This window comes from Aplidium turbinatum, chromosome 10 (assembly GCF_918807975.1).
Source record: "Aplidium turbinatum chromosome 10, kaAplTurb1.1, whole genome shotgun sequence".
Classification (NCBI taxonomy): Eukaryota; Metazoa; Chordata; class Ascidiacea; order Aplousobranchia; family Polyclinidae; genus Aplidium; species Aplidium turbinatum.
Genome location: NC_137481.1, coordinates 227,160 through 252,434, shown reverse-complemented (window position 1 = coordinate 252,434; position 25,275 = coordinate 227,160). Strand labels below are relative to the sequence as shown.

General features: G+C 39.5%; 1 protein-coding gene across 1 annotated transcript in view; it reads right to left on the bottom strand.

Annotated features, from left to right (window-relative positions):
- Window positions 1-1,297: 1,297 nt before the first annotated feature.
- LOC145777925 (vacuolar protein sorting-associated protein 33B-like) overlaps window positions 1,298-25,275 on the bottom strand; it is a 29,591-nt gene continuing 5,613 nt past the window's right edge. The window contains exons 4-9 of the mRNA XM_082589287.1: window positions 14,645-14,787; window positions 9,181-9,277; window positions 8,954-9,101; window positions 8,650-8,861; window positions 3,678-3,940; window positions 1,298-3,327 (exon numbers count right to left, since the gene is read on the bottom strand). Of these exons, the coding sequence (XP_082445413.1) occupies window positions 3,018-3,327; window positions 3,678-3,940; window positions 8,650-8,861; window positions 8,954-9,101; window positions 9,181-9,277; window positions 14,645-14,787 (1,173 nt within the window). The 3' untranslated portion in view covers window positions 1,298-3,017. The remainder of the gene's footprint in view (window positions 3,328-3,677; window positions 3,941-8,649; window positions 8,862-8,953; window positions 9,102-9,180; window positions 9,278-14,644; window positions 14,788-25,275) is intronic.

The window sequence follows — 25,275 nt, the reverse complement described above, 5'->3', positions numbered from 1 at the left end:
TTACCAGAAATAACCTATTATAGGCTTTGTTAGTCCAAGAATAAAGATTCAAACCCAACAATGAAGAAAAATATTGAACAAAAGACAAAAAAAGGACTAGCTGTCCGCCCCGTTAGCTCAGTGGTTAGGCGCGCCTAGCTCAAAATCACTCGGCGCTGGTTCGACTCTCGGGATGTGCGCTCGAGCAACGCACTTTCAAGACTGCTCTCCATTCAACGGCACCTAATGAACAGGCCCGGATTTAGGGGGCAGAGGGTGCAGGTACCCCGGGCCCCCATACGTGGAAAAACTGTGATTTTTTGTTTTTTTCTCTCAGTCTTTGAAGTTTCTGCAAAATGCTGTGCAGTGTTGGATTAATGCTGCAGACTGTAGACGTAGAGGTGGTTTTTCGCGCCAAAGGCGCGAAAAATTTTTATGCACGGCGCCCCCCGATCTAAAAGTTTCCCAGGCCTCCATCAGCTAAATCCGGCCCTGCTAGTGAATGGAATAATTCCCTGGCAACAATCGGAAAACTTTATTCTGTCAATCTCGGTAACCAGCCCTGCGTCAAGGGCCTCAAGGCTACAAGTAGGCTATGCGAAACTGCCAGGAATAACCTATTAAGGCTTTGTCAGTCCGAGGATAAAGATTCAAAACCAACCAACCAAGCTATGCGTGTGATCAATATCGGCAATCGTAATCCATGAATTTTATCTATTTGAGTGACCAAAAACAAGAAATTGTGCGGAACCAAAATTAAACTAATTAGAAGTGAACAAATTATTTCAATTTTGTCTGCAGTGTTGTAGCATTTATTATGTAGGCCCATTATTTTTAATTGTGATACATATAGGCAATTAAGTTATAGTTTGTAAGTTATTTTGACACTGGAAAGCTGTTTCAAAAACTAAAGAGTTATTTTTACAAGGCCAATATTTTTTGAAGAACAGTTTTAACCATCCCACAATCTGAAAAAAACCTTGTATGGAGAAAACGTCAAAAAATAGAGAAATGGCCCATGTGATGTTACTAAATAAATGGCAGATTTCATTTCTCTTGAAAAAATGGCTATCTGGCAACTTCGCTATTTCTTATTACTAGTGTGGATTCTGTGACGTCACCGGCATTGTAAGTGCTATCAAGCCATAAAAACGTGACGGACACGCGAATTGGAAAACGATATTTATCTGATACTCGTGTTCTGACTAAATTTAAACTTTGTCAGAAAACTGACCTAATCTAGTAGAGATTTAGGCTGACAAAAATACGAGAGGCTGTTTGTTGACAAGGCAAATTTATTTTGTTTCAATAGCGCCACGTTTCAAAGATTAATCGTTGTGGAAATCGATATCTTCAAATTTGGTAAGCCTTTTTACAAGCTCAATCCTGGCAGGTTCGCACACTTTTTAAGGCGTTGAATTACTTTACAGTACGTAGACTATGCCTAGTCTATAGTCACTATGCCTAGTCACTGACAGAGTGAAGTTTCCGCTTTTTTTAAATGATGTCTGCAAGTATTACATCTAGGATAGGCTACTAGGACAAGTAGCCTACCGCTGAAGAATTGTTCACGAACCCAAGTGAATTTATTTGTTTCATAAGTCTCATGCAACAGAGTGAATAAATTGCACCAGTTACAACACACTGAACAGAAAGGGATCTGGGGGCACTTGTTTAAGTGCCCACACCAAAGCGGAGAAAAAACGTGTAATTTTTATCAGCTTTTGTAAGCTTAATAATATTTCATGGACCTAACCAGTGACGTAGAAGCTTCGTGTGTAATTGGAACATTTATGCTCCGGTGAAGTATAGATCGTTTTTCTCATTGGAAAACATCATTTTAACATTTATACAGGGGCGCCGGAACGGTTTTTGGCTGGGGGTGCGGATTATGAAAAAAGGACACTTTTGTTGCAGAAAGGCCAATTTTTTTTAAAGTTTTAAGATAAGATATATAGCGATAATGCTCATCCATCAGCTCATCATCGAGTAATGATACAAGTGTCCGGTATACAAAGAACAATGGCAAGGAAGGACATCATGCTATGTTATAATGATGTAGGCAAACCTGCCGTGATACCGAATTTTGTGTCGTGAATATTATTTTGAGGCAGAAATGAAAGATTATAGTTAAGCTAAAAGCGAATAGCAGAAATTGGTATATCGTATTGCAAAATATGCAGTAGCTTACATGACCTTAAAAAGGCACCATTGCTCCCCCTGCCCCCATCCACAGAAAAATTGAGGGCAGGGGGCATCCGCCCCCCCCTGCCCCCCGCTTCCGGCGCCCCTGCATTTATAGTTTGATTATTATTATTTATTTGCGTCAGACAAAGCTGTCCATATCCAAAACGAAACAACGAAATAATACACAAACTGCAAATGCACAAAGATCACAGAGAGCCACTTTGGTGAAAGCAAAACCAGAATAGTAGCCTAGAGATTTCTTTTTGTTTTAGCAGTAAGTAGGATTTGTGTGATTTCATAGGGAAATCAAGCTTTTTTGCTCCCGGTATGTAAAGAATTTTTTGGTCAGGATAAACCAACAACCAATATTTATAATGTATCAACATGCAAAGTAGCCTATATATTGTATAAATGCATCAATTAAACAAAATATGATATCATTATGATGTCATAAACAACCTGCATCGCCCCCAAATAGTTGCTATTGACCAATGCTTAGCAGAAAATATCTTGACTCCAAAAATATGTAGTCTTATTGAGGAAATGTGTCTTTACACCATCCGCCTCCAGTTTTTGGCTGGGGGCGCGTGGTGTCCAGGGCCGTTATAGAGATCGCCTTGCCAGTAACCCACACAACAAAATCCGTCGTTTTTACAATCTCTTGGTAAAACTGACGGGTTTTGCTGTGTGGGAAAATTTGAAGCTGTAGCCTGCAAGGGGAACATGGGGTAGCTATAGCACGGAATAGGCTGAACACTGCATCATTTTAAATGTCTTGTAGTCGTATATGGCGTTTGAATAAAACAGAACCTGTTATGCTTATTCATAAGTATCGAGCAGGAACACCAGCGTCATCTAGCGGTTGTAATAAAAGAGTCGAGCATTTTACTTCCGTTGATGATAGCGGTGGTAGCAATGAGGATTTTGAGATCTTTCTGTTTTGCTAGAAAGCGGAGGGCAGCAATCTCGGAATAGGTGACTCCCCCGATAAAGTACACCAGCACTACTTTTGACACGAAATCGTTGGGTCCCTTGTCTGCTGTTTTGCCACTCCCTTTCACCGAACGTGCCTCTTGTCTATCAAAGTAAGCTCCCGGCAGATGACGCAACACATCTTCAAGACCAGCCCAGCCTCTTCTGAGCGTGGCTTGTTCCACCAACCTACAAAGACAACCATCATCAGCGGGAAACATGTTCGTGCTAAAACAACCATCATCTGCACTAGATGTAAAACGCCCACATTGGTTCCACACTCAGTCTAACGTCATACATTAGTTTTCATTGATACGCATATAGTTAGTTAGTGCAAGATTTTACGTCTTTTGTTCCCCGTATATACAATATACATACGATACAAATGTCACATAACTTTCAGCATGAAATCTTTTAGCTCGTCAAAAACTTTGGTTCTGTCTTACCCGTCCTGTTCACAATGAAAGTTTGTAATTACGTCAAGACTCTGTGTGTTTACAGTGCAATGATGTAAAATGATGGTTGTGCAACGTACCAACCTGCAACTGAGAGGCGTGTAGGCGCCACCGAACACATACGACATGTCATTCGGCTGATGGAGGTTTCGTTCGCTGCTGGGCTTCGGGATTAGACTGAGCTTCTTACTAACTGTTCTGAACCAATCCTTCTTCTGCATTGAAGCCAAGGAACCAGCGACGTAAGACACAGCTGAGCCAACGGGGTGCTTCTCAGAGAGCCGGTTCAAATTGGATTCGATCGATGACGTCTCTTTACCAACAAGCGCTTCCGTCAACAGTCCAGCCTACAATTACAGAGGTTGCGCAAAATCTTTATTTCATTCGATCAATGATCGCAAACTACTTAATGAATTGCATCTACTATTCAAATCAGACGGTGTCTAATATTATGTGAAGATTCAAGTGGGCTCGTTGAAAGAGAAGCAATCACAGTTGTGAACAATACTTAACAGATTTTTTTATATATTATACAAGGCAAAAGCAATCACAGTTGTAAACAATACTTAACAGATTTTTTTATATATTATACAAGGCAAAAGGGTCCCTACCATGGACATGAAGCTACTAACTAATTGCCTAATACCTAAGGCCCTCTTGTGTAATGTACAATAGCACAGTTGAAACCACTATCACACTTTTCCGCCTCAGTAGTAGTAGTCCAGTTTTAATCCAGTGATGTCCCCATTACCGAGGGTGGCCGGATTCACCTCAAAGTGCCGCAATCGCTTTCACACCCTGCCTCCACATCGACCTGTCTAACGCGTCCTCTCTTGTCAAGCCCACCTCGCTGCTTTCCTCTTCAACTTGCCTTTTCCACGTTTTCTTCGGTCTTCCTTGTTTTCTACGACCCTCCACTTGCAACTCTAGCGCTCTTCTCAAAATATCATCTTCATCCCTTCTCAAAACATGTCCATACCACCTCACTCCATTCGCTTTCGCCAACATCAACATTCTTATTCGGCCCAAGCAAGTTGATAAGTTCTTCAGTATTTCTTTTGCCCACCATCCATCTCAACAACAAGAAATCTGGCCGTCAACTACAAGATCCTCTGTATAGAATCTTATCCGACACGACCCCTGCCATACATACCTGGGGAGTAGGGTGGTCCTCAAGTGTATGCAAAAATTTCAAACCTAAAAAATTGTAGTGGACACACTTCTATTTGGTTCCTTTTTATATAAAAACATTTTCCTAAAAGTTTAAAAGAATTTGATAAAGGTTTAGAGGTGCCAGATTACAGGTGAAAATTTAATAAATTGAGCGATTTACGAAACCTACCCAAGATAGCGTAACATTTGCAATTGTACTTTAGAAAGACATAACACATCATGACAGAACAAACAATAAACATGAGAAAAATGATATGTAAGAATACTGTACTCTCGTCCAACTCTGCAGTAGGAAACACTGACATAATTTTCTAGTACTATGCTGCGTGCATCATTATAACTCCAAAGTATATATATCACTGGAAAACTAAAAGTTTAAATCGCAACAAGATTAACTAGAGCATTCTAAAGATAAATACAAATCAGTCTGTGGACTGATACACTTTCTGAAGATTATTTTTGCTGCAAGTTGAAAGAGCATGCTGGTGCTGTTCCACAACTTGTAGAATGTATTGATTTTGCTTTTCATCTTTCGTTAATACAAATTGATAAATTTTGCATCAAAGCAACACCTCTTTCGGCAAAGTCATTGATTACATAGAGCCCACCAACAATGGCTTGCGCTTTCTTATAATTGTCATCAGTATTCCATGATGTGATTTCCACCTTCAGAAAGTCACATGGTAAGTTGAAAATCTGGAAAAATGTCATTGTGTTTGATGTGACAAAGTGCGACAGATCTTTTGATGAAATATCATCTGGTACTCGAGAAAGGCGCTTTGAAGGTGTACTGCTTTGATGAGTTAACGCGAAAACCATGGCTTTTTTGAGTAACAGAAACAGCATCATTAAAAATGCCAGGCCCACAGCCACAAGTTCTTCACTTATATACCACAAGTGCCTCGAAAATGTTTTCATGGCTTCTTGCGATAAACCTGCATCATGTTGCTCATACTCATTTACCTTTTTCAAGAGCTCCAGGTCATGTCGTGGTGCACAATGCACATTTAGCTAAAGGTGCTGTGAAACATGATTTTACATATATACACCTTCAAAACAAACAGAACAAATCGCTTTAACCCACATTGCTCCTGACTTGACAAATCAAACTGCATTCGAAATAACCAGATTTTGAGTGCATATACAGCAGTTGCCATCCATCTGGCGCGATAAAGGGCACCAGGATGACAGAATCGAATTCCATGCAGTGGTGTTCCGTTGAGGATTATGACCGATACTTCTGGAAATTCTTGGTAGTTGTCTGTTGGCTGATTATTGTTACGCAGATGGTGGATACAGAGCTGTATGATTTCATCAGAAAAGCTGCTGTCATCTTTTTCCAATGTCACATACCCATCTTTATTCAATGTACTCCATTTTGATTTAAATCACTTAAAAAGGAGAATGTCTGGTCCAGATGATGGCCCAAGGCATGTCAAGGCTTTTTGTAATATTAGTTCCAGAATATGGTGACAACAAGCCAGATGAAACATGTCCTTGTTCAATTCTTTTGAAATTAGGACACAAGTACCAGACTTCTGACCAGTATTGCTGAATTAAACTACCTAGCTTTAGCTAAATCTGAAATATTTACTCAACTACAGACAAAGCTTTAGTAGCTGGTATGACATAATTTTATCTACTGTTAAGACTATCAACATGTCAGCCAAGTAATGGTGGTCAGTGAAATGGAACAACATCATGCTGATAAAAAGAGATTAACCCAGTTTAAAAGACGACATTGCCTACAACTATACCAAAAGTTGGATAATTACAACATGAGTGTGTCAAGTATGGTTTTACAGACTGTAGCTTTCCAATTTCCATATGTTTGCATAGGAAAAAAATCTGAATTTTCAAGGTAAATCTGGCACCTCTAAACAAAGTTCAATCTCTCTGAAATTTTTACAGGGTCCATTTTTGGTCATTTGGAGATGTTTTGGGTAGTGTCACATTGCATTTTCTAAAATTCGGTTTTCGGGACCACCCTACTGGGGAGTTACCCTGAATCCGCAACTTACATATATAAGACATAGTGCCAGAATATCAACTAGAAACCACATTTTCAGATGTCTAGTGGCCTCGACTTGGAGTCAAAAATCTCGGCCTTGCGCACCAGTGCCTAGATCTGTTTAAATTTCAAATTTTTTAGCCTCTTGCATTGGTTTTCATGGTTTTGACTATAAAAAATCTGAAAATGACAATCATTCTGCTCTCAGATGATGGGATACCCTGCCTCAAGAGGCCTTGTCAAAAGTTGTCATATCCAGACTTACGCCCGGTTATTGAAAATTTGAATTAAGTAGACGGGAAGGCAAGGAAGCCAATCTTCGTGACCATCTTCAAGCATGCGTTTAAGTGTCTTACCAAAGACACAGCTGCATGCTCTTGAGCAGTGTCGAACCGTCGCCCTTTTGAACGTCGTACCGGGGCTCTCACCACTCGGCAATGTAGCCGACAAGTTCAAACTATACGAATTTCATAGTCAATTTTCAGCAAATTTTATGGTCAAAACTATAGAAAACAGTGCGAGAAGCTAAAATGTATAGTGCTACCAAAAATGCTTCTCCAGTCTGGGGCTAACATGCAGAAAAGGTAGATATCGCCCTTAACAACACTATGCGCATCATTACCTGATGCATGCGTCCAACTTCCACTGATCAACTGCCGGTGCTTTCAGGTATTGTCCTACCTTAGCTACACAGAAAGAACTCACCCAACGACTCGAATAAAGTATACGTCAACATTCCTGACATCAACGCCTGCCTTTCAGGGCCCCCCTTCGCACAAGACAATGGCACTCCGAGATAATGATTCTGACTCTATGCAATCATGGAGAGGCTATGTGTTACTTACCAGCTTGTGAAAAGAGCGCTGGAGTTGCAAGTGGAGGGTCGTAGAAAACAAGGAAGACCGAAGAAAACGTGGAAAAAGCAAGTTGAAAAGGAAAGCAGCAAGGTGGGCTTGACAAGAGAGGACGCGTTAGACAGATCGACGTGGAGGCAGGGTGTGAAAGCAATTGCGGCACTTTGAGGTGAATCCGCCCACCCTCGGTAATGGGGACATTACCGGATTAAAACTGGACTACTACTACTACTACAGTCGCTAACGTTGAGACAATACTCTAGTTGCAACAATTAGAGCAGGGGTGACAAACCTTTTTGCGGTCGTGGGCCACTTTGTCAATTACACATGAGTTATCGGGCCACACAACTTTTTAATCGTAACCTACTATGAAATCTTTTAGAAACCACTCAAGATATTATTCATGAAAAGTAATAAACGGCAGATGAAAGTAATAAAACCCACACAGTTGAAATTATCTTACGAAGAATCGAAACATACAAGTAAAAAATAAAAACAAATCAACTTGAGCAAAAAGGATAGAGCAACAGTAGCCTACTTGCACTGATAATGAAGACAGTTTAATTTTCGAAGCGTTTATTGAGTATGATTTCTTCTTTTTTTGGCTCTATCCTTTTTGCTCAAGTTGACTAAATGTTTCGACCATTATGCTCCGAAACAACAAATCAGTTAATGAAATTTCTTTTTCAAACAACAAACAAAGGCCCATGCGAATCATACAGCTGAGGTTATCTAATGCAGCATTGAAGCAAAAATATTAAAAAATAATAAAAATAACATAAAACAGCTTTGATTCAGGCGATTAAAACAGGATTAAAACAGGTTTGAGATGTCTTTTGTCTTTAATGCATGAGCGATTGTCAAATTGTTTTGCGGGCCGCACAAAATTATTTGATGGGCTGCAGGTTCGTCACCTCTGAATTAGAGGGTGTCACCTGGGTTGCTTTCAAAAGAGCATTAAGAAAAGTTTTAAGTAATATTTGGAACATATTTCTAGACTAGGTTTGCGAGTGCCCACCTTTTCTAAGCTAAAGAAAGTCAAAAGATGTTCAAAACCATAGCTCTGCAGAAACTGTGATTTCAAACTATTGTAATCTTTTGGTAATAAACCGCTGCAAGTGCAGGACAACAAACACAAGAGCCGAAGTGTGAGCCGCATGTCGTATTGGCGGTGAATGCATTCCTCGATGTAGGCCACGCAATCACGAAAGTCTGACCCTTCCAACAAACCTAAAAATATACAGAAGTTTTTGTGCCTTTCCACAATTATCTATCAGCGTTGAAAACACGATCCATGTTTGAATTCGTTGCACAAAACTTACTGTGTTCAATACGTAAAACATCTTGTAAGTCGCCTTTCTTCAAACTTCCCTTTGTTTTGTTACGCATGATCACTTCACTCGCACCGATGTGGAGTGTCAGTGATTTGTGTTCTTGCTTCAGACCTTTCAGCTTACCGGAGACAAAATTCTAACAGAAAATAAACACTTTCTCTCAATATCAGATCGGTGGCATGAACAAACTCAATAACACTTTCACAGCTTTGTACCTTCAAGTCCTGCAGTTCCATGTTATGCCGTTTATCATAATGAGCCTGAATTTCTTTTGCTCGATTGCTCAGAAATGTAAAGACAGCAGAGATATGTCTGTAAAGTAGAAACGCTTGCGATCAATTATAAAAAAACTTTATTGCAATTAATCCTCATATGATTGTATGCGATATTTTATTACTCTTCTTGAGGATCGGGGGGATGATAAGATAAGGTTCTCATTATACCAACATTTCATGATTTAGTTGTTGACAAAGAGAAGGTGGTTCATCGCAGAAAGTAGATCGAAATGCTCTCAATGAGACAAACAACAGAATGCTTTCTATAGTTAGGGCAATATATGGTTTGACCTCAAAAAAATTGCAACAAAAGGTTTTTCAACTGATTTGATTAGTATTGGGTGTCATGACATATTCAAAATCTTAAGCGATCCAAGTTCCGGAAAGTGGTTATTTTCAAGATGGCAATCCAAGATGGCCGCCAAACCATTAAAATAACAGTAAATTGACCATAACTCGGTCATCATATGACCAAATCATGTATTTTTGGTGTCTATATATCTAGGTTTTATACCTTGTGAAGTCAAGGAGACCATTCTCAGAATTGTTGAATTATCTGATAGCCTATAAATTTAATATGGCAATCCAAGATGGCCGCCAAACCAAAAAAATAACAGTAAATTGACTATAAGTCGGTCAGCATATGACCAAACATGTAGTTTTGGTGTCTATGTCTAGGTTTTTATACCCTGTGAAGTCAATGAGACCATTTTCAGAATTGTTAAATTATCTGATCGCCTATAAATTCAATATGGAAATCCAAGATGGCCGCCAAACCAATAAAATAACAGTAAATTGATCATAACTCGGTCATCATATGACCAAAACACGTAGTTTTGGTGTCTATATCTAAGTTTTTATACCTTGTGAAGTCAATGAGACCACTCTGAGAATTGTTGAATTATCTGATAGCCAATAAATTCAATATGGCAATCCAAGACGGCTGCCAAAACACTTATAAATGAACAATAACACTGTATTGGTTGTTAAAAAACCCGGTAAATTTCTATAGCCTGCATACCTATTTAGGTAAACTAAGCAGGCATAAAGAGTTAATACAATGTGGTCATGTAGACTCTTGACATAATTAGCGTAAAGAAAGCACATGGATCAAGTATTATTAAAACTCATCGTTGTCACTCTCGATGTCATCGTCCGTAATTATGTGATTGTTGTATGGGTTGACACATGAACCAGTTTGGCATGGTCCACATCCAGCATGGCATGGTAGGCCATATCTCCGGCAACTACAGTGAGATGAACACGATTCGCAATTGCAGTGTATCATTTTCAGTAGGTTGTCCGGGGCAGCTTTCATGTCTGTCATGATTGGAACTATCTGATTATTGTCTACTTTCCATTCCCAGTCTGGAGCATCCATACCATCATCAGTACCCATCCAGACCATAATCTGGTAGTAAACTCTGAGGCAGTGGAATTTGGTAGAGGATGATGTAGGTGGCAAACGTTCAGGGTAAACAAAGGACTTGGCTGTTGTAATTTTCTTGACCAATGCATTGTAGCGCAGTGTTTCCAGGTCACTACTGCCATCGTTGCCAAACACAACGGTCATACCTTTGTTTCCAAGATCCTTAATGATGTGGTCTATCTGATTTGGGAGAATGAAGCAATTTGCACATTCTTTGATTATTGGTTGACCTTTCACTAGTTTCTTGAAAGCCGTCTTCTTCCCGATACCAAATACCCTTGACGTTGAATCACAACCGGTGAATGCATGAATGAAGAGGAGCTGTGAGCATATGTCTAGTCCGATGATTGCTTTCAGTTTGTTGATGTCGTGTATCTTGGTTGCGTAAGCTTTGTCGGAGCGGAAGTAAAGGTCTTTTATGTCTGGAGAAGTGTCAGCATAGTGTAGTAACAATATTAAAAGGCCCGTGTCTTCACCAATTAAAGTCGTACTATGTCGATGAGAGCTGTCCACTGCCGTCTTGACGAAATCAACATCTGCATCACCTAGTGCGTTGATCACATTGCAGCCTCTATTCCTCAGTTGAGCAGAAATTAGAGAAATTAATCCTTTCTTGTTGGAAGCTCGAGGCAAGAACTGCTCCTTCTTTCCAATGAACTCGGTGTCTACAGTAAAGTGAACAACCGGGTGGACGTTCATGCCGCGTCTTTGATGGGTATTGCCTTTGATAGACGGACCACCATATCTATCAAAGACCACCGTTGCTAAGCCATAATGACGAATGGTAAAATCTGCATACGACTGTGCAATAAACCCATAACTGTCTCCAGCTTTCCAATGCACTCGATGCAACAAGGACCCTCCAGGCCTCCATCAAGGACGTAGTGATCGGTTTTCGGGGCAGATTCTTTCACTATTTCATAATCGCCTGACGTAACACTGCTGGCATGTTCTGTGATGGCGGTAGCTATTTGAGGCTTATCAGAAAATATGTCTAGCTTCAAACAAGGCGGGTGGGTATGTACTGAGCTCGTGCTTCATCACTTTCTGCATGGAGAGATCACCTGTTTGGGATACCACGATGAATCTCTGAAACAACAAGGCGGGATCGATGGTGCGATCTGGGGCAATTGGCACGGATGACGAATGTCCAAGGGTTTTAGCCTTATCCTTACGATTGAAAGAATACTGAAATGCAGCTTGACCAGCCATGGTATTAATTATGTTCATCCCGACTGCCTTGTATTCATGAACATTGGTATCAGATGGAGCCTCTACGCCAGCAACAATGTTTCGTAACGAACGATCTTCAGAAAATGGTGTGAATGGAATCAGTTTGGAGTTAATCTTGGCAAGATCATGTATGTCTCTATTTAGGCGTGCAGCCGTGCATCTGTAGTTTCCTTGTGTTGATCACTGGTTGCATAAGTTACAGTAGGTTGTTGAAGTCCTGCATTGCCATGTTGTACATTGCTGTAACTGGCATGGACCAACCAACTGTGGAAAAAGAGAGATAAATGTAAGTACCATACACGAATTTATAGGCTATCAGATAATTCAACAATTCTGAGAATGGTCTCATTGACTTCACAGGGTATAAAAACCTACATATAGACACCAAAACTACATGTTTTGATCATATGCTGACCGAGTTATGGTCAATTTACTGTTATTTTATTGGTTTGGCGGCCATCTTTGATTGCCATATTGAATTTATAGGCAATCAGATAATTCAACAATTCTGAGAATGGTCTCATTGACTTCACAGTTCACAGGGTATAAAAACCTAGATACAGACACCAAAACTACATGTTTTGATCATATGATGACCGAGTTATGATCAATTTACTGTTATTTTAATCGTTTGGTGGCCATCTTGGATTGCCATATTGAATTTATAAGCAATCAGATAATTCAACAATTCTGAGAATGGTCTCATTGACTTCACAGGGTATAAAAACCTAGACATAGACACCAAAACTACATGATTTGGTCATATGATGACCAATTTATGGTCAATTTACTGTTATTTTAATCGTTTGGCGGCCATCTTGGATTGACATATTGAATTTATAGGCTATCAGATAATTCAACAATTCTGAGAATGGTCTCATTGACTTCACAGGGTATGAAAACCTACATATAGATACCTAAACTACATGTTTTGATCATATGATGACCGAGTTATGGTCAATTTACTGTTATTTTATTGGTTTGGCGGCCATCTTGGATTGCCATATTGAATTTATAGGCAATCAGATAAATTAACAATTCTGAAAATGGTCTCATTGACTTCACAGGGTATAAAAACCTAGACATAGACACCAAAACTACATGTTTTGACCATATGATGAATTTACTGTTATTTTAATGGTTTGGCGGCCATCTTGGAATGACATATTGAATTTATAGGCTATCAGATAATTCAACAATTCTGAGAATGGTCTCATTGACTTCACAGGGTATGAAAACCTACATATAGACACCTAAACTACATGTTTTGATCATATGCTGACCGAGTTATGGTCAATTTACTGTTATTTTATTGGTTTGGCGGCCATCTTGGATTGCCATATTGAATTTATAGGCAATCAGATAAATTAACAATTCTGAAAATGGTCTCATTGACTTCACAGGGTATAAAAACCTAGACATAGACACCAAAACTACATGTTTTGACCATAATATGATGAATTTACTGTTATTTTAATGGTTTGGCGGCCATCTTGGATTGACATATTGAATTTATAGGCTATCAGATAATTCAACAATTCTGAGAATGGTCTCATTGACTTCACAGGGTATAAAAACCTACATATAGACACCTAAACTACATGTTTTGATCATATGCTGACCGAGTTATGGTCAATTTACTGTTATTTTATTGATTTGGCGGCCATCTTGGATTGCCATATTGAATTTATAGGCAATCAGATAAATTAACAATTCTGAAAATGGTCTCATTGACTTCACAGGGTATAAAAACCTAGACATAGACACCAAAACTACATGTTTTGACCATATGATGAATTTACTGTTATTTTAATGGTTTGGCGGCCATCTTGGATTGCCATATTGAATTAATAAGCAATCAGATAATTCAACGATTCTGAGAATGGTCTCATTGAATTCACAGGGTATAAAAACCTAGATATATACACCAAAGCTACATGATTTGGTCATATGATGACCGAGTTATGGTCAATTTACTGTTATCTTAATGGTTTGGGCGGCCATCTTGGATTGCCATATTGAATTTATAGGCTATCAGATAATTCAACAATTCTGAGAATGGTCTCCTTGACTTCACAGGGTATAAAAACCTAGATATAGACACCAAAACTACATGACTTGGTCATATGATGACTGCGTTATGGTCAATTTACTGTTATTTTAATGGTTTGGCGGCTATCTTGGAAGCCATCTTGAAAATAACCGCTTTCTGGAAGTTGGATTGCTTAAGATTTTGAATATGTCAATACTGACACCCAATACTAATCAAATCAGTTGAAAAACCTTTTGTTGCAATTTTTTTGGGGTAAGGGTACGAAATGTCATATATTGCCCTAACTACTATGAAAAGTCCATAGAATTCTCTCCATGAAACATGCCTGGTAGTTTCGTCTTAATGGTCAGTGTGGTTGCCTGATACTTTAGCACTCAACCATTAGTTTCAAATTTCCTTCAAAGTTAACTCCAACTTGTCCTGTTTGCTCCCTATAGTATTTCACTATTGCTTTCTTTTTCAAATCACTTTGCTTTCAAAGTTACGTGTCCTTTACCATTAGCCTTTTGCAAGAACGCTTCATCATATTAAAACTCTTGTTACATGAGATCGTTACTTTGTTAAAAATAATTCATTTTGTCGTAAGTAACAATGAGCTTTCCTCAAACAAATTAAGGCATGACGTCAGAATAGTCACAAACAGAACCAAAATTTCACGCCAACAAATTGTGCCAACCTGGCACGCAAACCTGTTTCGAATCTGGTTGAAGATCGCATCCTCGCTGGTTAACATGGTCTTGATGCTCTTCTCTGTACCAGTGACTTCTGGCCCAAACTCAACGGCACCACACTTTATCTCAAAGATATCATCTAGTAGCCCCTCATATGTCACCTGTGCATTGAAAGTATGTCAGCGTTGATGAAGCGTCCAACTAAGTTATCATGCTTTAAATGAGGTGTGATCTTAAAAGCAAAATATCCTGTGTTTGGAAAAATTGTTATACGTGTGGACACTGCCACTACCAGTCAAAATAAATGCTAAACCTTCTTTTACTCATGCTCTAAAGTAGTAATGGGCTGTGGTAAATGTGGAGAACAACAGATAGACCAAAATACCCACAATAGATTCAAAGCCAAAGACCAAGGAGATGGTGGAATGATGTTGAAGAACAGATTGAAAGCATCTGGAGAACAGTGAAAATTACGTCTGGAAGTTTAGTGTGTGGCACAAGTAGCACCTTTGTACTTTGGGCGGTCGTCATGGATTTTTAAACCATGGGTCTCGGGAACTCTGGTCTTGATCACACACCGAGCTAACAAGTGGATCCACGTACCACCTCACGAGCAACAGCCTTGACTGGCTGGCTAGCTACAACTTGTTAGACATCCTGCTGCCTTGTAGGAAATACCTTATTAGGTAAAGGTTAGGCCCACCCACCATCCATCACTGTGTTTGGCGTCAGGAAAGGCATCCGGCTGGAAAACGTACTCTCCACATTTTGTATGGTGAAGCAAAGACAAAAAATACCCCAGCAACCCTTAGATGGGAAAGGGGGACGAAGAATCTCTGGGTTCCAAAAACTGTTTTACAAAGAAAAAATCGCGAAGTTCGGATTGGATGTTGGAAGCAGAAATATAGGAAGTTTGTGTAGGAAAGAAACCAAAATATGTGAAGAAAAAGGAGCCTGGTTATTAACTGTCCATGGGAGGAGATTTAAGTTATAGTGGTCAGGAAATAGCGCAAGGACTGGTGGTGTAGGTATCTTGCTGAACGAGGAATTATGTGAAAAAGTTAAGGAAGTTCGAAAACAAAGTGACAGAGTGATGAGAAAGCTGTGCTTATGCACCGCAAAGTGGTAGAGAATATGTAGAAAAGGAGAGGTTTTATTATGATTTGGCAGAGGAGAGGGATTTACGCGGTTCGAACGAGTTGTTGCTTGGGTTAGGAGATATCAATGGTCATGTTGGAAGATGAGTAGATGGGTTTGAAGGTATTCATGGTAGTGGGGTTCCATGCCTGTGCATTTTTTCAATTTCATTTCAACTTGATGCAAAAGTTTTGTATTTAGTACCAACTTGAAGGTAACGGCCTATGGAACAATTTTGGTTCGAGTGTCAAGCTGTCAGATGAAAAAAAAAATGGCCGCCTAAATCCAAGATGGCGGCCAATTTCCAAAATGTTTTCACATTATGCCTCGTAACTTTTATACTATTGAACCTAGAATGGTGATTTTGGTCTCGAAACCTAGGTTTGTATGTATGAGTAATTCAATTAAAATAAAATAAACACGATTAGAGCAATATGTTTTCTTATATTGAGTTAAGTTCCAAATAAATGTGTAACAACTTGTTAGTTCTGCGTTAGAAGTACGAATGACTGCGAAATGGCGAAGCAATGCAGAGTTGACCAGACAGTTAGTCGAAGACACGCAAGAATGCCAAATTTCTACATCAATAGGCTACAGATTCAGCTCGTATAGTTTAGGGCAATTAGGGCAAAACTGTCCGCACCTAAAAGATGTTTGGCACGCGAATAAGTCATTAACATTAGCACATAGCCACATAATTCGAAAACTGGCAGGCTGCGTTCAAAAGGTTGCCGACCCCTGGTTTAGGGTCATAAAGCAAACTCAATTATAACAAAAGGCTTGCAAAATTGCTCGAAAAAACTCCTCGAAACAATACATTCAATAAGAAAATGGCTAACAAATTAACGAAGGCCCATATATTGACATAATTTTATATAGCCTACATGTCAATTGTCATTAAGCGCTAAGTTAAAGCTTTATATTGTACAGCAAATATGCTACGTTCACGCTTTTCTAACTGCTCTTCCGCTGTAATGAATGTAGGCTACTATTTTGCACGTATTGTTTACCTATGTACTCCAGTCAACTGTGGGCCAGATACTTATCCTCAAGTAGGCTATGAATAAATTGCGTGTGGCTTACAATAATGCATTTCAAACATTGCATAAATTACCGAGGCGTGTTAGCATTAGTAGTATTCAGACGTACCATCATATTCCTACGTTTCATGCCCTATTCCGAAATCGTATATTTACTTTTTGTCAACCGGTGTCAAGTCTCATCTAACAAGTGGTTAGTTGCAGTTTTTACCTCAGAGTGTTATATGCTTCTTCTGACTATGCGTCTCACTATAACGTGACTATGTACGCATAAGTTTTGCTTATACCCTAATGTAACCTTGTGTGTTTTGTGACTTGTGTAGTGTTTATGAATATGGACCTGTCTTTTTAGTGCCTGATGCAAATAAATAATAATAATAATATTGAAAATTGTTGTGTAGTCCAGCTATTTCTTGCATGTGCACTTGCACTGGAGTGTACATTTTAACTTAGTCTTTACGCATTTGGGTCATTCCATATCAAAACAGCCAATATGAAGATATCTTGTATATGGTACCTCTCAGATTTTGCTGAAAAGTTGTCATACTATACCTTAGGCTACCAAACAAAAGAATCCTAAGTTTTAGATCAATATCTCAAACGGTTTTCCTATGGCGGCCATTTGAATTTCAGGCGCTACCCTCGTTTTTGACTTGTTTTCAGAGCCCCATAACTTTTATTGTAATTGTGGTAGAAGACTAAAAATTGCTGTGCTAGTTCATCATAAACTATACTACACAATTCAATAGTAACAAACAACATCTCTTGATGCATAAGTGTTAGGTGAGTCATCAAAATCCTGTTTTTTTGCCCCGTATAAGTGATTTTTTCAATTTTCAAATGCTTCTACCACCCAAACCAATCAAAATATTTCTCTAAAACCTAATTATTTGTAATATTTGGAAACTTTTCTTCTGCCAACTTGAATTTGGGAGTTGTGGTGCCATTAACAGAGATCTTATGGGGGTCTGAAAACCCTATCAGGCAGAAATGGCCCTTTTTTACCCCTATGTTTAGAGCCCCAAATGACCGCGTGGGCATTTTATGGCCATGCTGAAATTTATACCAGACAAACACATACATTTATTCTTTCATTTCATGAAATAAAATGTTTGAGTATCAAACTCCTTCACTATAAATTTTATGTTTTTAAAATGTAACATTTTGGTCATTTTTGGCAAATAATCTCAAGTCCTTAATGTAGGTTAGAGAAAATTCAACAATGATTTATGATGAAAACAGTGAAAATAAGTAGTTACTATGCTTAGTGATCATAAACATTGAAATGCTGACATAGTTGACCATTAATTTATGTTCAAAAGGATGCTTTCACCTCTTCTCACCCATGAAAAAGTACCCACCTGCAATCAATAAGCTATAGGGTGTGCCACTTTGTAACTTTTTTTTCATAACCAAGGTCTCAACCCATTTTGGGGTTCCTTTTAGGACCAAAAACTATCCCAAAAAATTTTTGGGAAGCCAAGAATCTGGTCCAAACAAGTTATTCATGTTGGTTGACATTGTCATTTCTGCAGGTGTGACTAATTTTCCCAAGTTTTTCAACGATGATTCAGAAGCTGGTTCATATTTTAGCAATGCTTTACGACATTTTTCTTTTTCTTGCACAGACGATAATGCAGAAAACAATACCAAAAATACAAATGGTTCACTAAGATACCACAGATGTTGCATAAGACGGTTTATCATTGCTGCAATGAACTTTGAAAAAGATTCTGGAAGATTATTCTTTTTCTTAAATTGAAGAAGAGTTTTAAGCAGATGGAGATCGTTATATGGAGCATCAAATGGATCAGGTGCTGTTATCCATGCAGGAACATAAAATAATATCAAAAACAAGGAAAGAGATCTATGTTCGTTTGCTTCTTCCTCGGTAATTGTATTGAGTTGAACAAACTGAAGAGAATACAGAGCAAGCTTTAACTCACACAGTAATTTGGCCATCCATCGTGCATGGCTCACTGCACCAATGCTTTTGATCACAGGGGTTATCATGTCATAGGGATATGATGTCTTCTCTTCAGTTTGTTCAACTCAATATAATTACCGAGGAAGAAGCAAACGAACATAGATCTCTTCTCTTTCTTTCTGATCTATTTTTGGGATAGTTTTTGGTCCTAAAAGGAACCCCAAAATGGGTTGAGACCTTGGTTATGAAAAAAAAGTTACGAAGTGGCACACCCTATTAAGCTATGATGTGGAGATAAAATTGTAGGAAAATGATTAAGTCGTGTTCAAAAATTAAATTGTTTTCAGTTTGCACTATAATTCTGCATTATGTAAAATGCATAGCTCAAATCAGCTCAGTTGAGTTTGAATATCATCTATTGTCTAAGAAACTGTGGAAGTGGTGTCAGAACATTTTCCTAATCTTTTTGATTAAGTTTGTATTTTCGAGCACTGTGTCTGTAGGTTTCTGGTACACATACACAACAAATTATATGTTGGAATGGCACCAAACAAGGCATTTGTCTTTGGTCTGGCAGCCACATCAAAATGTTGTTTACACGCTTCATGAATTTTACGAAAACATCTACCATGTTTATCTGAACGTTCAATAATATTTCCAATTAACTAATCATCATCATAGATACAGGCAATGTATATTCCTGGTTGGAACAGACTTGAGATTTTTGATTGATCTGAAAGCAAGCGTTCTTCATCCAAATGTTTTGCATCACAGATTTGTTCTGCACTGATGTCAGTGAATATTGAATCTGGTGACAAACATGACTTGGGTATTTCTGCTAAATGGCACTTTTTTGCCACTTTGCATGGGAAAAGCCCATGTGACGGAATTGGAGGCACTGTCAAGCGTTTTACAACACGTGCAAGTCTTCCGGCCCCCAATGCAAACCATATTTTGACACCATTACAGATGTTTGAATGGGCAACAACAAACATCAAAAACATTCAGTTCTTCTTCATTAGTGCAGACGGTGTTAAAAAAATAAAGAAGAATATCGTCTTCGTGTGAGCCTTTGGGGCCGAGGGTCTATCCTTTTACCACCCCAGATTCACAATGTTTCCGGACTACACTGGAAGGCTACTCGAGTGCAGCCAGTCTTTGGTTTCATCATCCATGACACGCAGACCTTCCACTCTGTTAGGTGGCTTGAAGATGGAGCAGTCATTGATGATGTGGTCTGCACTCTGTGGTCTGTTCCTCGGCACCACATTCACAGGAGAAGGAAAAGGCCATTCCCCATTGGTGCATGGTTGAGAAGAGTATGAATTGGAGAGACATTATGCCTCGACAAAAACTATTAGGTGAACACGTTCACACCATTGCTTTATTCCAATTTCCATCAATATAGTACGAATGAAAAGAATGTCTATTGGGGGCCGGAAGACTTGCACGTGCTGTAAAACGCTTGACAGTGCCTCCAATTCCGTCACATGGGCTTTTCCCATGCGAAGTGACAAAGAAGTGCCATTCAGCAGAAATACCAAAGTCATGTTTGTGATAGCACAGGTTGGTGAAGTTCTTATAATTTTTATATTGTGAAGCTGCACCATCGCTAAAATAGATCACTTTGTGCAGATTCGGGATAAACTGTTTTAGATGAGGTAACAAGAGTGAGTCACAAAGATGGATCATGCTTTCCCTTTTATTTTGTGCTGTAGCCTGTAACATTGGATCAAGTATGACAAACCAAAAATCATAAATATCTTAAAAACAAAATCAGGTGAATAGAAAATTTTGCCAAATTGGAAATCTACCTAAAAAAATACTCCTAAATGGACCCATCTACAGGACCCTAAGCATTGTTCACTGCTTGGTGAGAGTGGTGTACCAACAACCGCACAATTGGAATACTGATTTGAGCTAAGCATTTTACATAATGCAGAATTATAGTGCAAACTGAAAACAATTTATTTTTTGAAAACGTATAGATCATTTTCCTACAATTTTACCTCTACATAATGGCTTATTGATTGCAAGTGGGTACTTTTTCATGGGTGAGAAGAGGTGAAAGCATCATTTTGAACATAAATTAATGGTCAACAGTGTCAGCATTCCAATGTTTATGATCACTAAGCATAGTAACTACTTATTTTCACTGTTTTCATGATAAATCATTGTTGAATTTTCTCTGACCTACATTAAGGACTTGAGATTATTTGCCAAAAATGACCAAAATGTTACATTTTAAAAACATAAAATTTATAGTGAAGGAGTTTGATACTCAAACATTTTATTTCATGAAATGAAAGAATAAATGTATGTGTTTGTCTGGTATAAATTTCAGCATGACCATAAAATGCCCACGCGGTCATTTGGGGCTCTAAACATAGGGGTAAAAAGGGGCCATTTCTGCCTGATAGGGTTTTCAGACCCCCATAAGATCTCTGTTAATGGCACCACAACTCCCAAATTCAAGTTGGCAGAAGAAAAGTTTCCAAATATTACAAATAATTAGGTTTTAGAGAAATATTTTGATTGGTTTGGGTGGTAGAAGCATTTGAAAATTGAAAAAATCACTTATACGGGGCAAAAAAACAGGATTATGATGACCCACCTAACACTTATGCATCAAGAGATGTTGTTTGTTACTATTGAATTGTGTAGTATAGTTTATGATGAACTAGCACAGCAATTTTTAGTCTTCTACCACAATTACAATAAAAGTTATGGGGCTCTGAAAATGGCTGAAATTGCTATTTGCTACCCCCCCAAGTCAAAAACGAGGGTAGCGCCCGAAATTCAAATGGCCGCCATGTGAAAACCGTTTGAGATATTGATCTAAAACTTAGGATTCTTTCGTTTGGTAGCCTAAGGTATGGTATGACAACTTTTCAGCAAAATCTGAGAGGTGCCATATACATGGGTGGCTGAGTTGATATGGAATGACCCATTTGCACCGAGAGCAGGTAATTGTGCAAGAACACTTCACATCTACATGGAACACATTCTTGGTGAAGGGCAGCGTGGTCCAAATGGGAAGCAGCTTGCCGTCCTCTTCCTTCCACCCATGGTTAATTGGGTTCATAACAAGCATCATAGACATGTAGGCTGTTGCCCAGATGCTTGCTTGGAAGACACTTCTTTTAAGATGTTGATCCAAAGCATCACTAGTTGGGTTAATTCTCTCCACGTCCCTAGTTGTCTGTGAGAACAACTTCATTCGGACGAGGTCAACATCATTGTCCTCATTTGATTCATTTGAGTACAGCCTACAGACAAAGTTCTTTGCCACTTCCTTTAACCTTGGGGATGTTTGGAATGGAGTGTCGGAAATAGTTGCAAATTGCTCCATGAGGGATGGAACTTCGTGCAGCAGGATCGCTTACCCTTGAACTTGAAGGAAGAAGTACTGTCTGATCCAGTGAATGCATGGAAAAGGGTCATGGCTTTGCATATTGTCGTGCCTAGGTTTATGGCAATAGTATTCAGGGAGATCATTTTGGTTCTCTTTCCCGCTTTGAATGAGATCCAAATTTCTACTGCCGGGTTCAGAGCCTTTATGCGATGAAAGTTACTCAGAAGGATTACGACAACATCTGTGTCTCCAGTATACACTATCCCAATTGACGAAGATTGGAGTGCGTGGAAGAGATGTACTAAAACACGCGTGTCAGCTTCCTCATGGTTGCATTGATTCATTGGTGGACAGTTCCCAACATGGTGGACTTGATCACCTGCAGTGATGTAGACATTCTTGTCATTTGGGAACTCTTCTTCTGTTATCTTCGACAAGAATGTAAACAGTTTCTTCTTGTTATCAACAATTCAACATTCGCTAGAAACTTCTGCCAATTTCCTGGGATTTTGGCAGTACCAGATACGCGCTGTCGGATGCCTGTTCCTCGTTTTTCCCTTGTGCCTCCTTTGATCGTCAGTGCACGATACTGGTCCCAGACAATGTCTATTCTTGTCGATCGGTTCAAGTCATGGCAAACTCTTGGCAAAATACCTTTTCGAAGTATGAATCAAAGGTCTTGCCTTGGACAGTTGTACCAGAAAGTGAGTGTATCAGTACTCCACGGTCAATAATAATGAAGTCGTAAACATCTGGCGCAAGTAACTCCTCGTCGACAGAAATTGCGCTACTTGCACTGGCTTCCGTGATATATAACAGCAAATCTGACTTGGTACAAGAGTTGAGGGATCCTTCAGAAGACAACGCAGGTGGGTATAGGGAAGATTCATGCTGAAAAAAATTCTCCAAGTTTCCCCCCACGGCTGTCTAATACAAGAAAAGCTTGCCCAAAAACCTCTGCGTGACGTTTGAAGTGCTGCATTTTCAGCTTAATTGCTGACCTTTTTTGTGTTTTCTTCTCATGGAAGAACACTAACTTGTTGCGCTTGATCGGCGCTGTAAAAGGTGTGTCATTGGAGTCAAGCACACTTTGTCTGAAGTTATTGTACTGCTCTTGTCCCAAAGACTCGACTGTGTGGACAAATACAGCAGCAACCGCCGACTCACACATCTTGTCATCTAATGTAACCATGTCTCCACTGAACTCCTCAAAAGGATTTCCACTGCTCAGCAACACCTCCATCAGGTCTTTAACATGGCGCAGAAATCGGTGCTGAGATGCACATCCTTCTTCATGATGAGGGAGTTCTTCTTCATCATCGTCGTGAGCATTTACACCACTGAACTCCTCAACGACACGGCTGATCTCAGTGAGACCAATAATGCCACCAACTCCTTTCACCCTTTTGTTGGCTTGCTGGTGTGCTTGATCGATAGGTAAGGATGAGAAACGGTGATTGCTTTGATTTATTGTCCAGTGTCGCATATTAAATTCTTCCTGGATGTTAAGTTGAAGACTTTCCAGGTCTCGGATAAAGATTGGAATCCACCTTGCGTAATTGTGGTGGTCTAGAGCAAAGAACAGAGGCGCAAGCTTCTGCAAGGTGTTAACCATGAGTTCTAACTTCCTCTCCCGATGAGCCCTGATGAACATGAATATGATCTGTTGGTACTTGTGTATGAGTAGCCAGACTTTGAACGTTGGACTCTGTTGTGAAGCTACAATGAACCAATTCTCAAGAGCCATCTTGGTTCCACTGTCTTCGTATGCTCGTTTTAGAAGGCTGTTAAGTACCACAACAGTAACTTGATGGGCATATCTTGTCCTCATTACATTGGATGCTTTCAGAAAAGCTGTGGCTGCTGCTTCTGTATTCACTAGCCCAGATTTTTTCAGGGTTTCAGGCCATCCAGACCCACGCAGAAGATCTCCCATGGTGCTCCACAAAGCCATCTCAATGTGGAGCCCACCTAGCATGACCACAATCTTGTCTTCCCCATAAATATCAGGGAAGGTCCACTGCATTTTTTTGGCGATGTCATAGAGTGGTTGATCCACTACCAATACAGGGACTTGGTCTGGGTTGAGGTGCTCTGTTGTCTTTTTCACCAGTTCCATTCCATGTCGAATCATTTCTGGAGTGGCGGCTTTTTCGTGGAAAAGTGGCAAGAGGGCTTTAATGCATTTTTCCGGTTGTCCAACAGAATCTGATCGAGCAGCGTGGTAGGAAGACCACATCGCTGGAGTGTGCATTTTTGCATTGCAAATTCATCAATAGGATGTTATTTACTGCAACCATCCATGCCTGTTCGACGTGTTCGTGATGTTTCTCCTCATCGAATGAACTCGTTGTCACTAGTTGCGAATCTTTTCCCAGAGGTTCGTTGACAAGATTTCGGCCCACTGGTGGTACAAACTTATACGAACGAGGCAGGATGGGTTCACTGTTGCGGGTTCCTGTTTTCTGTGAATTGATTTGTAGATATTCTTGGTTCAACCCAGGCGTCTGTGACGAAGAAAATTGAAGTATTGAAATACCAGTTCCATGAAATGATGAGCTTGCAGTGCGTGATGAGGGATTTTGATCCAAGTTATCCAGAGCTGCCACTGTGAAAATGCCCTGATGTAATTTTGTAGGACAAACTATATCAGCGTTGTTCCTTGCATATCTGCAATCGCCTGTGCAAATCTAGACTCAATGCTAAGGACTTTCTTATATGACACGCTCAGAGCATAGCTGGGTAGCAGTTGTACCAGCTTCCTGCTTCTTGTTTGGGAATGCAATTTCAGGGCCAGAAACAATGCAAGTGGAGGCTCACAATTCAAGTTCGCAGAAAGAGAAGGTATATTTAACATGGCCAACTGACTCACAGAGAGAATCTTCCTGGAAGTCTCTTGTACTGGTAATGATTTGGGTCCTTCGAGGAGTTGACGGAAAAAATACTTCATACGTTGAGGTCAGTTGCCTAAAAAACTCTGTTTATGGCACAAATTATCAGCAGGGGTTATCAATCAGTGGGGACATTCTCTTTAAATGCTAGAAACAAAGGAAATAATTTGTTTTCCTTGCTATGACTCGAAGGTCCCTAATACTTAGACATCGACTTCCGATTTCGAAGCTAAAAAACGATGATGTAATAAGGGTGCGAACAGTGAACGTAACATTGACATAGACACCAAAATCACTAC